Source organism: Nothoprocta perdicaria, unplaced genomic scaffold (assembly GCF_003342845.1).
Source record: "Nothoprocta perdicaria isolate Ctin4 unplaced genomic scaffold, notPer1 scaffold_74, whole genome shotgun sequence".
NCBI lineage: Eukaryota > Metazoa > Chordata > Aves > Tinamiformes > Tinamidae > Nothoprocta > Nothoprocta perdicaria.
Window position 1 is genome coordinate 784,843 of NW_020456021.1, and position 16,423 is coordinate 801,265.

The following is a 16,423-nucleotide window of genomic DNA, read 5'->3' on the forward strand; positions in this document are numbered from 1 at the left end:
CTTTCAGCTTTCCTCAAAGAGAGGAAAATCAAAGTCCCAGGAAAAGAGAAGAGAAAGGGTCTGAGATGAATAAACAGCATTAACTGTACTATACTTTTCTGAAGGTTTTCAGCAACAGCTGGAGAAACTACAAACTCAAAACCAAATCCTCATGATCCTTAAGATTAGATAGAAGAGAATCAATAGCAATCACCTCAGCACCACAGGGGAAGTGTGTCACTTATCACGAGAACACTWTGTTCTCCTCTTTGGAGCACCTCTCCAAAGTTGGACTGATGTTGATGCTTTCAAGATCCTGCTTAAGCTAAGCCACTCCAGTGGGTTTCCTGTTCTCACAGGTCCCATCTTAAACTTACCATTACATACATTAAGCATCTCTTCAGTTGTTTCACATCTGTCTTGAAGCAGCCCATGCAAGCCTGATGCAATGCTCAAAGCTTCCTACTGTGAGAAAAGCAAGCACAGCTCCTACTAGCTGCATACTCCAGAGGTCTCCTGAAGAGCTTCGTAACTGTTCTACATTACACATCATTTCCCTTGCTGAGTGCAGATGAGTGAGACCATACTAAGGAAAGGTGAAGGAGCACACAATTGTCCATAAAAAAGGTTATTCTATTGTGGCAAGAAATCAAATTAGSTTAACATGTCTTGACAACCCTGTGCTGCTGTACTATTCAGTTTAGTCAAAAACAAGAAAACTGGAAAATAAAAACAGAGCTCTATTTTAAAGCTCAATTTAGCTTTGAATAAAGCAGAAATTAAAACCTGCTAAGAGCTCCAAGTCCAAGATTCCAAGGCTGTCAGTTATTTGACTAAGTACTTAAACAGCTAGCTGTTTGCCATTTAAATGAAAGAGGTAAGATATTTCTGAAGTATCACAGAAAAAAAGTCTTCCAAAAATTTCACGCTGAAGAATTCTACCAAGATTTTCACATTCAACTTGATCTTTAGCCTATTTCTACTGGTCCTCAGCATCAACACTAGCAACATTATGATGTTGCTTATAGTCTTCCCCTGCAAGCTATATTTCAAGTCATGGCTTTCTAAAASATGCCAATGCAGTCTTGAAAGTTCAAGAAAACAGACTCTTCACTGTACAACCTGATGATARTAAGTGTTAGCCTTTTCAATTTTGCCATAACATCTTAGCTGTTACTTGTTTCTAGGAGATTAAATATCTGAGGAAACAGTASAACAGTTCAGATCTAGCATATTAATACAATAAACTTGCCTTATTTAAGAAAGAAATCCACAAGTTGCATGCAATTTAAGTTCTAGAGAAAGTCAGAACTTGTTACCTTCAGAGGTCGCAGAGCCTCACAAAACTTTGCCCACCAGCTTTTTTCAATAAATTCCAGGTGTCTCTCTCTCCTTCGAAGTGTCCTTAGTTTCTCTTCAAGTTGCTGTACAGTCCGTCTATCCCTTGATGACAGAGGCCGACCATCTCGGCACTGATGATCAAAATATTACATATGAGATTAAGGTAACTGAAAAGAAAGTTTTACCATCTGGTAAAGCTGCTGTGAGTTGCACAAGTTAACATAGGAGAAATTACTGTTAGATGGTAAGAAGAAAATTCCTAGTGAAGGTGTTAAATTATATTAATTTAGGGAGCTTCCATAGTTGGGAGATGTTTAAAGTGTCCAGATGCAAGCTGAACATACGATTCAACCTGAAAGTGGGGAAGTGCTTTACATGGGAGCGCAGAGCTGATGAACTCTGAAGGTCTTTTCCAACTGTAATTCCATGACATTGTTTCCATACATTCAAGGACTTCAGCTTAATGAGTTAGACTATCAACTGCAGGTCAGCATTGTCATTAAMTACAGTACAAACAACTATTGCTGGACAAACAAAAACCTTAACTTGTATTATACAAGTTACTATATTTCTTCTAAATACTTAAAAGTTGCAATTTAATCACTTTGAATTTGTCTTTCTTTCAACTGTCTGGAACAAAAGCTCAATGCAATATGACCAGAAAACTGGTAAGCCAAGTCAGAAAAACATCCATTAAGGTGAACAGTGACCACCAAACCTTTGATTTAATCCTTGATATGTGCTGTTCCACTTCTTCAATATCTTCTGTGTTCTCCAAACGCTCATATGCTGCACTGGTAGTTCCCTTAATCAAGTTCAGAGGCAAAGCTGACATACCATAAGCCTGAAATAACAAGACAAGATACAAATTCAAAGTTTCCGCTACATGCTTTGATTGATAAGCCTATTATGTCATGGGGCATCAGTTATTTTTCCCTTTCACAGAGACTGGAAAAAAATAAGTCTTATGAGTAAAACATAAGTCTAAAATATAACACACTGATTCCAGTGTCCTACACTGTTTACACTGTACTTAGTACCCTCAGAGTCACTGAGACTATAGATATGTGAAGACTCCTGAACACATACCTGAGGTTCTCAAGGTTGCCTGCTTTTAAGTCACTTACCTTCCCAAAACCTTAACAATGCTATTTTAGAAGGTAATATTAAGTTGAAAGAGACAAGTAACATTAGAAGTTAAATGCACACACAATTTTCATAGCCTAGAGCATTTAGCTTTGACTAAAGCACCAAGACACCAAATCTGAAACCTAGTTTACAAATAATGCCTGCAGTATAAAAAAGGCAACACGTAAAATCAGTTCAATTGTTTAATKAACAACTAGGTATCTTGCTGCAAGACTTAGCCCTAGCTGTATGTCCTATACTGTTCAGTTTCTTCTGGTTTCTATATTACACCGATATACTACACRCATTTTTCTAATGTAGAGCCTGCAAACTCCTTTCCATTGATAGGAAAACACAAATATAGCAGGCAAGGCGAAAACGAGTCAGTTTGCTCCCCTGTCCCTAGACCCATAAAACTGMTCAAAGCCAAGGTCAAAGCTTCTCCAACCAGTTTACTTACTGCCATAGGTTCTGATTTACTGAGGGTGGGAGATTGCCTGAAAGACTGCATATTCAAGAAAAACCCTGCCAATCTAAACAAGCACATACAATTCACTATAGTTCTTGCATCCAAAACTGTTCAGTTCTCAAACCGCATGACGTTCAGATATCAAGGCATGCTCTCTCATTGGGAGACAGCTTTACAGTTCACTGAGGACAATAGTCAAGACAAATGTTAGCAYGTAAGTGTCCCCAAACAAGCGAGCTTTCTGTGAAAGAAAATTCTGACCAGCTGGAAAACCTACTTTGACACTCACCTCTCAGGCATCGTACTCAGGGCAAACAGGCTGCTCAGTTTGGTGTATTTCTCATACCTGTTACACACCCCAAGCTACTCTAACCATTAAAGACCCTATTTACTACTAYGGTAGCTCAAAACACTGTTTAGCAACAGGACCTATTTCACTGGGTCCACAAGCTCATTCTGCAAGAGATAGTATTCCATAATTTTAAGCAATATTCTGAGGATTAGACATAGAACAGTAGTCAAGCTGATATTGTACACCTGCTGTGGAATTAGATCTATGTTCAGAATGACAACTACAAGTTATCTGAACAGTGGCAGAGTTAATTATAACAAGCATACAGCRTATTTCTCTTAACAGACTTTGAACCCAAGGAAAGTGGCACTTATGTTAATGAGCTTAAAATGCACCATGGACAGGAATAGTTTTAACTATTTCTTGAAATATGTATTAGYGAAGAAAACATTTGTGCCTAGACCTTTAATAACTTGTAATACATGTAAGCTACAAAGTATTAGAACTGATTAAGATATTCACTCTTAAAATTGGGATTGTTATTAGCTATCTGCTCAGCATCTCAGGACTCCAAAGCTGAGACTTCCTCATTCCTCACTCACAAGGACAGCTTAAAAGTCTGACATTTAACTTTGTCAGTAAGAGTGCTGCATTTTATTCAGCCACAAAACACAGTAATTTTAGGCATTACATTAAGGCTTAATGATGCACAAAATATTTAAAGAAACATCTCTTTTTGGAGGCTAATAATGGGAAAGAGAAATCACACTTTGCAAGACCTAAAGTTATTTGACTGCAATTATATAATCATACAAGTCTACCTRGAACATCAAATTTTAGCTAAAAGTGAATTTAACCTCAGCCAAGCTTTACACTTGTACATATGAATGCATTTCAGCAGTAAGCTACAGCCTCCACCTGTTATTCAAACAGCAGCCATCAGCTAATAGAGCTCTTTGCTCAGAAATAAAAGTAGCATCCAGAGTTTTAAACTGGAAATACAAGTTTCCACAAAGCACAATAGAAGTCTTTGGTTAAAATGTTGCTTTCCCCCCAAAGYGAATTGCATGCTTGAAGGTCAAGCTCACACCAGCAATTATGGCAGTCTGAGCAAGTCCTTTCCTGGACTATAAGGGACATTAATACCAAGTGATATAAATATGCAAATAGCCCTCCAACTATCCACAGGAAAAGCCACGCTGGCCCCTTGAGATATTAAGGCACAGAATGAGGGACAGAGATAAGACATTCCATGAGAAGTGTCACAGGTCCACACAGGAGCTGGTAGGAGTTCAGCCTAAGGCCTGAAACAGCACATCCCTGCAAGCTAATGCAGAAGGTCAAGTCTACCCCTTTCTTGAACAAATTAATACTCTGGGTTCATACAAGTGTTAATTTATTCATGGTCTAGCATTTTAGAAATTTGCAACTCAAGAAGCAAAGATCAAAGATCAAGAAAGCTTCAACACATAGCTTTGGCTATATCCAAGATTAAAAACAATTCTGGAGAGCTACTGAATCAAGACTACAAAAATAAACAGATCAGAAATAATTATGTTTAAGACTTAATTTTACACTTGCATCCTTAATAAAAACTCAGACTTAGACCTCTAATACAATTTTTCCAGGACTTTTTRGCCAACCTTTTCCTAGAAAGGCTTTGCCCAATAGAGGAACTGTACTAAAAGCAGCCATCCAACTCTAGCAAACAACCACAGCACATTTTCCTGATATTTSTCCACAGGTTCTTCAAAGTGAACTGAGCTGGTATTAGTCACTAARTGCCCATGCAGTATCTGGCAGTGCACCTATGTGTAAAGCTTTCAGTGTAATGGGCTGTCACTGCTATTGCTGAACACCAAGCATCTTCACTAAAGTCCATTTTACATATGTGGAAAACCCACAAGTTCGCAGTTTAAGTAACTGAAACTGCTCCTTTTCACCCTCTGTAACTGATCCATAGAGGAGGTTCATCTCTTAGAGCCTGGAAAGCCTAACTACAACCTCACAGTCTTGTGTAAGAGGCTTCACTGACTCATTTGACATGGCCATCTGCCCACATAAACACRTGGATGGATAGATGCAGCTATTTCACACATCCACTCCAGATACTGCTTGAAGTCTGCAGCCTTTTATTCTAAAGAGACAGAAAAAAACTAACATAAGCAACACCAGAGAATTGAGCCCAGGCTGCCCTATTGAAGGAAACAAAATTCTTAACGTTATTTGCTAGTCACAGCAGCAGCTAGGAATTTGCACAGAAATCTGACATCAGTGAGTCAGGGGCCTGTAAATCAAATGAAAATGGCAAAAATATTCAGAAATTTATACAGTATGGGTAAGTTCATGAACATCAAGAAGCTTGAGTTATTTTCTTTATACTATTCCATAGGCCCCAAACAGTCTACACTCCAGGCAGATAGAACCAGTTACCTCTTTTGCAGTTACATATTAGCATTACTTCCAGTCTACATAATCTTTAGTCATGTTACTTTCTATTCCAAGAGATCAGCAGCAGACCCAGCTGTTCTCACCTTCTAGTGTGAAGATTAAAGAAACAAGACTTGAAAGGCTACTTCAAGGCATCTCTTGCAGACAGTGTCTAACATCTCACTATAGAGTTGCTCAATTGACCCAGCCCATGGGTAGATAAGGCAGAACCTCATCAGCTACTCCACATGCGAGTAGCCACTGACATGAGCTCAATGTTCAAGTGCTTGCAACAGCTCCTAAGAGCTCTATAGTCTATAGCTTCTCATCTCAGCTCCATTTTTTTTCCTCCAAACTTGTATAGTAAAAAATTGACTTTCCATTGAGAAGCAAAACCACCAGTCTAACATAAGACAGTACAAGCTAAAAATATTCCATGAGAAACAAGTGCATTAAGAGAAGAGAATCTAACAAGCAGATTTGGCTAAGCACACAAAAAGTTAAGTGAAATCAATAATACAAATGCCTTTAGAAAAGGCATCTATAGTTAAATGAATCAGCTTTGAACACCTAATGCAAAAAGCCTGAAGCCATCAAGGTATTACAGCTTAATTTGAAGTTAATTACACTTCATATTCTAAATCTGCTATGTCCAATTAATATTGCCTAATGAATAAAGTGTCACAAACAGGACAATCTCTCCTTGTTGCAGGGCAAGCAAAACAGAATTTAAATTTCTTATATTAACACCCTTAGTGCCATAATGGGAGAGTTTACCAGAGTTAGCAGATATTAAAAATTAAACWCATGACTTTAAAAAGTGCTTCCTGAGCAGCAGAAAGATTCCCTGCTGCATATATTTTATAGATCCATGTATCAAACAGATGTGGCTTTTAAGGGCTATCACTAAGGTATTTTAAAACATACATATACATTTTGTGCAAGATGTTTGTCAACTTCTGCACATTTGTTACATAGCACTGCCCTCTAGTGAAGTCACACAGAACAGCCAATGAAAAGATCAGAAAAGTCCATTTAYTATTCAGACTTCCAGCTGAAAGCATGACCAAGTGCAAGAATTTTACATCTACAACCTTAAATATGCATCTATTCATTTTAAAGAAAATATCTACCTTGTTTGACTGTTAAATACACACAATTTCTGTTTAAACAGAAAGTCAAGAAAAATGTCAAGAACATTTTGATATAGAAGTTTCTAATCATTTCATAAAAAGCTTTTATCTATGTCTCTGGAGAGTCACATTACAATGCCTTTTTCCCCCCCCAACAGCCTCTCCTAGAGCAATTGCTTCAGTTCAGATGGCTACTGAGCAGTATTTCACCTTCCACTTTTAGAATCTCTCTGATCTTGTCAAACCAAGAACAAAAACATAGCTAAGGTCTACAACACAGAAGACAAATTTACAGCTTCCAAAGGCAGCAGCTGCACAGGGGCTATGTACATGCATACATGCAGCAAGCTTTCTACTTGCCAAACACTTCATCTAGTTGCCAAAGTCACTTTTGACTCAGGTGCCACACTGAACATGGCAAGTGTTCAGCCTCTTTTCAGTGGTGGCCAGCAATAGGACTAGAGAAAACRGCCACAAGCTGAGGCACCAAAAGTTCCACAGGAACTTAAGGAAACACTTTTTGACAGTGAAGGTGACAGCCCTGGAACAGGCTGCCCAGGGAGGTTGTGGAATCTCTTTCTTTGAATATCTTTAAAACCCGCTTGGATGCAGCCCTGTGGCACGTGCTCTAGGTGACCCTGCGTGTGCAGGGGGGTTGGACTMGATGACCTCTGAGGTCCCTTCCAACCTTSGGCATTCTATGATTCTATGATTCTGTGAAGTGAGCATGAGAGCCCTCTTGCCATAGCTGCATCTCCTTTCCACACTTAAAGGAACATTTAGCTACTAAAGAGGAATATATTTTCCAATTAACCCACTACAATTTCTACGTACAAAGTTACCTTTGAGCCCACAGTTTGATGTCTACAGCACTCCAGAAGCACAGTAGAAGTCAGGTTGTCAAAACATCTTTAATATTTGGTTCATGGAGAACCAAACAATCTAAATACAAAAATACAATTATTTACAAAATAACATTAGAACAAATAGCAGTGTCACTGAATGCTACCAACTTTTAGCCTTCAAGTATCTGAAACCTACTTAAACTTTTCCTTTTGCTAAGTTGTCTGCAAGAAAAATAAATTATACTCTGAACAAAGATTAGGCATGAAGAGGTCATTAAGTCCATGGAYAAACTGAGATTGTAATGCATCCTGTCAGGACTGACAGAAAACTATCACTTTACAGATTTATAAGAARGTAACAGTTACTAAATATTTCGGGGAAAAATTAAAGACAATTCCATTTATTGTTCAAGGACATATTAAATGAGATGTACAAGATTACTCAAGAATTAATCTTGCTATCATTGTGCAAGCAATCTATTACTCTGCCTTCAATTCAAACAGCAATCTGGAGCTGACAACTATTGTATTAATACCCAAGGCAATGTAAAACTGTTTCAATGAAAAACACATTAATGAAAGAATAGATGCAAACTACATCTGTWAAACTGCTTCAAAAGCACTGCAGTCCCAATTCATCATTTTACTGTTACACTCCATTTCTAGACATGGAAAGCTGTCAGTGTAAGTCAAGGTCATGGATTTGCAGAGCCCCCTGAGGATCCCTATTCAAAACTGTTCTGTAAGAAATGTGCTGCAGTTCAGCATTACTATACAAACTACTTCATTAACACAAAATTTAAAAGGAAAGTTACTCACTTCAAACTATACTGTAAACCATTGTTTGAACTTGTTTCTCACCACATTTATCAACTGCATATATTTGAAATGTGCTAAGTTTGTTCTTAAGAGCAGAAGCACAGCTGAAGCTTATTGCGTCTTTTGCTCAACAGATATACTTGACAAAACTTACATCATTCTCCCCCAAAAGTTTAGAATCTACACGTTTCCCAGCTGGAACTTCCATCCCTTCCCAGGGTCTTCACAAATACTTGCATCAGAAGGTTGATACACCATAAACACCTGAACATCAGCATTATAGTCTAGAAGACCAGGCTGGCACCAGTGAAAATCAATGCAAAGTTAGTCACAAGAAAATACAGCTTCTGTAAACATAATTGAGAAGGCTTCACATCACAGAATCCTTAAGGTTGGAAGGGACCTCTAGAGATTGTTTATCCTAACCCCACTGCTCCAGCAGGGACACCCAGAGCACAGGGTGGCATCCAGGTGGGYTTGGGAGATCTCCAGAGAAGGAAACTCCACAGCCTCCCTGGGCAGCCTGTTCCAGGGCTAGGTCATCCTCACTGTTAACAATTTTTTRCTTAAGTTCCTGTGGAACTTCTGATGCTTCTGTTTGTAGCCATTTCTTTGTCCTATCAGTGGTGACTCCTGAAAACAGATCCCATCTTCCTCGTTCCCTCTCAAGGTATTTGTATACACTTATCAGATCCCTCTCATCCTTCTCTTCCTCAGGCTGAACATGCCCAGTTCTCTCAGCCTTTCCTCACAGGGCAGACTTTCCTGGCTGCGATCATGCTTGTAGCCCTGTGCTGGACTCTCTCCAGTAGTTCCACGTCCCTCTTGTGCTGAGAAGCCCAGAAGCTTCCATTCCATTCATATAAGCTTGCATGTTTCTTGCACAAATAAATTCAAGTTAAAATAAAGTGATTAATACCATTTATATTATAACTAAAAGCTATTTTAAAAAGCCACATTCCCTCCTTTACTTGTTCAAATTTTCACTGCACTTAAAATGACCATCTTTTGGTACAGAAGGAAAAAAGAAAAATATATACATCGTGTTGCAAGAGTTGGTCGTTCTTGGAACAAGGAAGTCCCTACCTAACTGAAGATACTACATACCATTTTTAGAACGTTGTCCAAATAATTTATGCTGCCTGAACACACTTTTTGGAACATCAGTTCCACTCTAGTGAACTAACAGATACAGTATGAATTTCTAATAAACTCATTTTCCACACAACTGAGCTGCTGTGACGGAGCAAACCTTACCAGCTTGACTTAAGTTATGTTTTAGCAACAAAATCAGGATCATAGAATTAAATGAAGAGAGGAAGACTCACTCCTTTCACCCTCTACTACTCTACCCTTAAACTCAGCTTTAACCAATGAACATATAGGTGTAGATTCTATCTTGCCACAAGGTACAGAACAGTAACTGCACTGACTCTTGCTCAGTATCGCTACTGACTCTTGCAGGTCCATATAGAAGATGTCAGCATGGGGTAGAGGTTTGGCTTCCTGACAGAAGTCTGAAGAACGCAGACTCTACAACAAAACCTAAGTAACATTACAACGTCAAGAACTGAAGGCCAAAGTGGGAGCAGTTATTTTAAAAATGTTTAGTTAGAATGACTCTTCAGAATCAGCTACTCATTTTGCAAGTTAACACAGTGCTGCACACACCTCTTCATAAGGCTGTTTCTGGAATTTTAGTCTAAAATGTTACGTAAGAAATATAAACAGGCAGAGGAAAAATATTCATCTAATTGTTAATATACTTGATACAGGCATAATTCCTGCTGGTAAACTGTAGCCTCCTGCTTTATCACACTTCCATTCCTGTTGAGTAGCTCCTTCTGTTCCTACACAGAAGGAACTATGCTTTACAAACCTGTAAGTTTTGGAAAATTTCTAAACACTCCATTTTGTAACTATTTGCCAAATGCTTTAGAAAAGCTGCTCATTGCAACTGCTGTAATGAAAACTAGAAACAAAACCAACAGAACAGTTTACTAGGGCAAGTAACATCACTGCTGTAAACAAGCAGCAAGAAGCTTGTCAACTACAAACAGGATATCTGCTAGAACTTACCTCCATACTATAACTTCAAATAATTTAGCCTAAAGCTAGGTACATCTCCTTACAAGAAACTAACAGAAGCTCCCTATTTTCCTTCCRAAATTCAACACTACTGAGAGTATGTTAAATTTAAGAGCAGTAAGCATGCCACAGCCTGACACTTATCAGTCCACAGCAGTTTGATTTGTCACATTCTGCAAGACAGCCACAAGTGTCATCATATGGAAAGATAAATATAAAAAGCCAATTTGGTTTCTTCCTAAACATTTTAAGATCTCCTAACTCCTCAATCTTCCTTGCATCTTAAGATAAACATTCACTTATTATTCAAGTATTGGTTGATTTCAGAAGATACTTCATCACAAGTGAAAAACTGAAATCTGAATCTAGTTCTAGCAATAATTCTTCACTTTAACCAAGCACATTCTCATGAAACATAACCRCTGTTCCAAGTTACCATTAAATACAGCTTTAAGGGGATGCTCTAACCTTCCCTAAGAGAAGCACTTTACATTTGAGCTATTCATTTCTATATTGATACCTGACAGTTCTTAATCCAAGGAATGCTTTTAACTTTGAARCCTACTACTATATTAATCTTTCAAAATCTAGAACTAACGCTCCACAGAACTTGAAGAGTTCAAGAGCTACAAAATCAAATTTTTCTTTTTCCAGCATCCTGAACAGCCTTCACATTATATTTGATGTCACCCTATTCAGAAATTGTGGTAAAGAACCAACACAGTGATAACATTTGGTATTGTCAGAAAGCACAGGAAAAGCTTTTCCTGATGCATTACCGGGTCAAATTCAGTGGGCTAGTTTTGATGTTGCTTCACTTCTTGTGTGAAACAGCTAAACTGATACCATGACAACAGCACAGAATTGAAGCACCTTCCTTTATGCCACCCTCAGTAATACATTAGGTCCTTGCCTTTCCTGCTGTTTCATTCATCACATCCTACCCAAAAGGTCACAGTATAAAACTTGCCTGAAACAAGYAAGTCTGCTGCCTGAACAACTCATAGATTTTGAAGTAATATACTACATCAACAACTGCTTAACAGGCTGGAAATACTGGATTGATGTGGATAGTATTCTCAAAACAGTTTAACTGGATTAGTCATTGTGGTAAATTTGTTAACTTCTTCCAAGTTACAGCCTTTAGTCTAAAGAGCATTGAACAGTCCTGTAGAAACACAGGAATATGCTAAGAGCAAGTCCACCATCACATGTGCAGAACATCATACACGCAGAAGCAAGCCTCTCTGCTCAGCACTCAAATTCCAACTGCCTGCTACCGATGCCTTTTTYTCCTCCTTCTCACATTATAGATTATCACACAGTAGAACTGCAGTTTTAGAATAGCCATAATCCAGTTCTTCACACTCAAGGCCATGTACAATACAAGAGTACGGCTAACATAAGCGTTAGTAATTCTAGAATGAAAGAACTGTGTTGCATCAACCTGGATTTCATCTGGATTTAGTYTGTTTCAGAGTAGCCTCCATTTAGAGCAAGATTTTTTTCCAAAGTTTTTTCCTCATTAGATTTTTCTAATGAGTAGAGAGACCAGATATGGCTGTCCTTAGAACAGTGTTGTTTTCCTATAACAGTGCATCTGTTGATAATGTATTTATTGGCAGTGGAACAGATTGAAGATTTGCAGAAGTCAAGGGAACAGAAAGCTATATTTACACTGTAAATCCTCAACCCTTAACTAGGTTGTTTCAAAACTGAGACCACTTGTGTTCAGAAAGAAGCTCACACAGACAGCACACACATCATGCACCTGTCTCCTCAGTCTTTTTCCTCCTACCTGCTAAGTATTCAAGGAAAAGTCTGAAGTAGGTATTGAATTCTAATATCCAGCTTTAGAAAAGATATTAAGTTGTTATGCTTCAAAGGACAACTACCAGTAATCCACTGTTTGGTAATTAGAGGCCAAAGGCATCTTGCCTTTAAAAAGCACGAACAACTCTGCCTACAAGTTGTCTGAAATGTATGGGAAGCTAATGAGTTACTTCTCAGGTAGCTAAGGTCACAGGCAATCATTACAGTATTTGATTAAAACACAAAAGTTAGATTTATCACTAGGTTAAAGGATGTATCCAAGTTGACCAAGCACTGATGCTTTTATCTGGACGCATTTTTCATGCAGGATGCAGCACAGCAAAAATCCTCAAGCTCGTAACACACCAGGCAAAGAGGTGAACCAGGAAGACACYGGTAGAATGAAGCAGAAAAATAGTTTCTTTTCAAAGCTATATTCCTCCTCTCAACTGGAAAAATACAAGTAATTTGAACTGGTATGGGTCAGAGGCAATACTGTAGTCAAGCATCACAAAACGTCAAAGTCTTGGAAAATTTAAACAGTGTAGGAATTGCCCACTACTTCTCAAGTGACCTCTGCATTTAATTGCATCTGTGGAAAGAGCACAGGCACAACTAGTCTGTCATACCTGGGATAGGGTTTCATGTTGCTGAGCATGGCTCGTGCTGTCTGCAACACGGTTATTTGGCCACAGTAGCACAGTTCATGCTGTTTCAGGTGGCACTAACTTGCACATTCAAGTCTGCTCATCAGTGACAGGGGGCAAAACCTTTTAAATACACCAGAATATTATAAAGTTTAGGTGTGAGTAACTTTAAGAACATATACTTCCTATATGTACAGTTCATTGTCTTCACACTTGTACCTCAATCTACTCACGTATCAAAACTGACCTGCTCTTTGGCATAATACTAACAATTTGTCAAAAGCAGAGGTAGACAGTGATCTCCTATACGGGCTTATTCCTAATACTTACATGAAACATATCTTTCATTTCTGCCATCATCCTTATGCCAAACAGAACCAATGTTTCTGTAAGTGTAAAATTCAGTAGTTAAAGTAGTGAAAGGCTCTAGGCATTTTCAGAACTCAGTCCCCAGAGTACTCGGAGTAAAAARTTAGCCTAGAACACAACAGTAATTAAGACATTCAAAAAAAACCCACAAGAATTTCAACTCAGTTGTGCTTCATGTTTCACCTCAGTTACCCTCAGCATCTGCACATACCCTAGAAAGGAAGGCTAARGCAACAGCACTGAGTAAGATTCTTCCGTACATCCAAGAAACCACAAAGATATATATACGGCTTACTGAAACTGAGTATTATAATCAGAAGTGATGTATTTCCAAGCTCAATTAGTTTTTAGGACAGAGAAGCATATTGCAACTGAGATAAATARTAGTACCTGTAAACAGTTTGTGCTCAAGAAAAACAACAAAATTCAGCGGAGTAATAAGGAAATAACACTTCTGCAGTAAATTCAAGAACATTTCAAGTGTTGCTTGAAACTTGTCTCATTTCTACATGAGTAAAGCGACAGGCAGCACAATGCTTAGAACAGAACTTCAGGAATACAGTAACCACTATGGAAGCTGCCACAAGGCATCAATTAAAAAGCTTACAGCCCAAATTTGTTGAGCCTCTGTTTCTATTTAACTCCACTAAAGCTTTTGAATAATTAGAGTTTGATTGTCCATAACTTAGCAGTACCATCTGCTTTTCCATTGCTAAAATGCAACGCTCTTTGGCATTATAGAGTAGCCTGGAAATGTCACTTCCAGGCAGGAGAAAGCTTGCATAGAAGACACTAGCTCCTAACGGAAACAGGCCTGTGAGCAAGCCACAGGTCTCATAGTTACACATCTCAGCCTGGTATTTTTACAGAAACACACCCATCATGAGTAGGCCTTTACATTCCAGTCTTGAATGGGAAGTCCACTATATTCCAAAATGGGCAAGCCCATTTTCAAGGCCATAATCTACCCAGTTCTATCTGAATTAACTACTCAGTCTGACATGAAGCACTACCTAGTGAAATGGACACAATGAAGCTGATTGGTGATCTTGAGTGTTGCTCGATTTAAGCTGGATTTTTACAATGCTCAAATTTACTGTCCCATGGGGCAGAAATGTCAAATTCCATCCATCATGTGATTAACTTGAGCTTTCAAGGGGATATCAGAAACAARGCATCTGTCTCCTAGGTTCTGCCACAGAGTTGACACTTTCTAGACAGAAGGTTGCTCACATCTTCCAGTGTCAGTACTTCAACAGGCTTGGATGTTCCCAGGTTAAACACTACATTTCCTACTCAGTCGCCTCTACTGTGGGAGCACTTCAAGCAGTCCTCACTAAGACAGTGGGAAGAAGAGGAAATGTCTCATTCCATTGGAAATAAAAATAATTTTGCTATTTTGGATACTTTACATGAAACTAAATATCAAGTATTTTGTCTGCCCAGGATTTCACTGAAAAAGCTAAACTAAGTTCTCCCAGAACTGTAATTAAACTCAGCAGCAGCTGAAGACCAACCATGGAAACAGTAGATATTTTCAGTGAATTTGTTTCTGATGCTTCTGGTCAGAGACAACATTTACTTGAGCATCAAGACTTCGAAGTATACTTTATGGTATATGCAAAGAAAGCTACATCCTAGCTTTTCACATTTGCTCATAGTCAGTGCTGGGCCAACAACTGAGCCAGTACCAACAAGGGAAAGTTTAGACTCATACAAGCCTGTTGCTGACTAAAGTGTGCAGTCTTGTATTCTAGATGCTTACTAGCAGTTGAGACATACTTTAGTAGCATGCAAATTTTAAGCTGCAAAAACCACAGCTACTCTGAGCTAATTTGTTCACTCTTCATTCTAATCTCATGAGGACTAAAAACATCTGCTCTGAAACAAAATAATGAAAAAATCTGTTCAACTACAATAAGTCAAGCTTAAGTTGATACAGTCAAGTAAAGATCCAGTTCTTTCTGGCTAGTATCTCTTCTCAATATTAAGAAAATAGCATGAAAGATCTAGTGGGCCATGTTAGTCAAAAAAGCAGAAGTATCAARACTTATGGTTCAGTTCAAAATTAAGGTCCCTGGTCAGACTTGAGCGCAATTCTGCTCACCTTGCATACTTAGCTAGCTGGCCAGATGAACTGGCCCTGTTTAGAGCCCTATGTCTGAATTGTCAAAGGTCAGACACCTATACTTAGGAATCTACTTACAGATTCCCACAAGCTTGCTATGTACATCAACACCAAGTCACTATTAGAGACAGTTAATTTTCTACCAAGACTTGTTTCTTATACTCAAAAGGTACTACTCAGCAGACACTTCTGGCCTCTTACCTAGCTGTAACTAAGCAGTCTGTCTTGCTTCCCTTGCTCTAAAGAGGTTTTGTCCACTTCCTTTGCCTGACATCCTTCTGCAAAACAGCTCCTTGACCACCAAGGGGTTAAAGCATCTTGGTATGAAGCACCACTACAGAGCCATTTAAAAGTCATTAGCAAAGCTATATGGGAACAGCTCTACTATTAGAGACAAACAGACTGCAATGGAGAAAACTATTTTAGCAAGGACAGGTAAAGGACTAACAACTATGGAGAATATCAGTTTTGCCAAACTGATAAAACCTAGCTGACTGCACACAGTTTTAAGACTTCATCTTACATTACAATATCCTCAAACCTTAATAGTGACAGCTTAGTATGCACAGCATTATAAACAACTCAATATAAGTGATCATCCAAGGAACAGAAGGAAGAGCAATGATTAGACAATATTAGATATCTGTCCCCATTCTGTTTAATGCATAGAATAAGCCATCATATGATGAGGAGTTGCAAGCAAAACAGCAATAGCTAATAGGGCTAAAATACTTGCTTTCCTCTGCATACCAAAGCAAGAATCAAGTAGCTGAACTAAAAATAATTCATATGATTCATGATCAGTTCAGTGCACATCATACTCCTGAAACCCTCTGAGCTATAATAGTATACTTGCATGCCTAATACTATATACATACAATAACTCTTTGGGCTTATAAAAAGGATTTGGTAAGTTATTTCAAACTCCTTTCACTTTAGTTTT

At 38.4% G+C, this 16,423-nt stretch overlaps 1 protein-coding gene across 2 annotated transcripts in view; it reads right to left on the reverse strand.

Annotated features, from left to right (window-relative positions):
• The window catches only part of LMBRD1 (LMBR1 domain containing 1), a 50,037-nt gene that overhangs the window by 17,659 nt on the left and 15,955 nt on the right, over positions 1-16,423 (reverse strand). For both annotated transcript variants that reach the window (XM_026051265.1, XM_026051266.1), the window contains 2 exons: positions 2,039-2,164; positions 1,299-1,451 (listed from right to left, as the gene is read on the reverse strand). In XM_026051265.1, the coding sequence (XP_025907050.1) occupies positions 1,299-1,451; positions 2,039-2,164 (279 nt within the window). The remainder of the gene's footprint in view (positions 1-1,298; positions 1,452-2,038; positions 2,165-16,423) is intronic.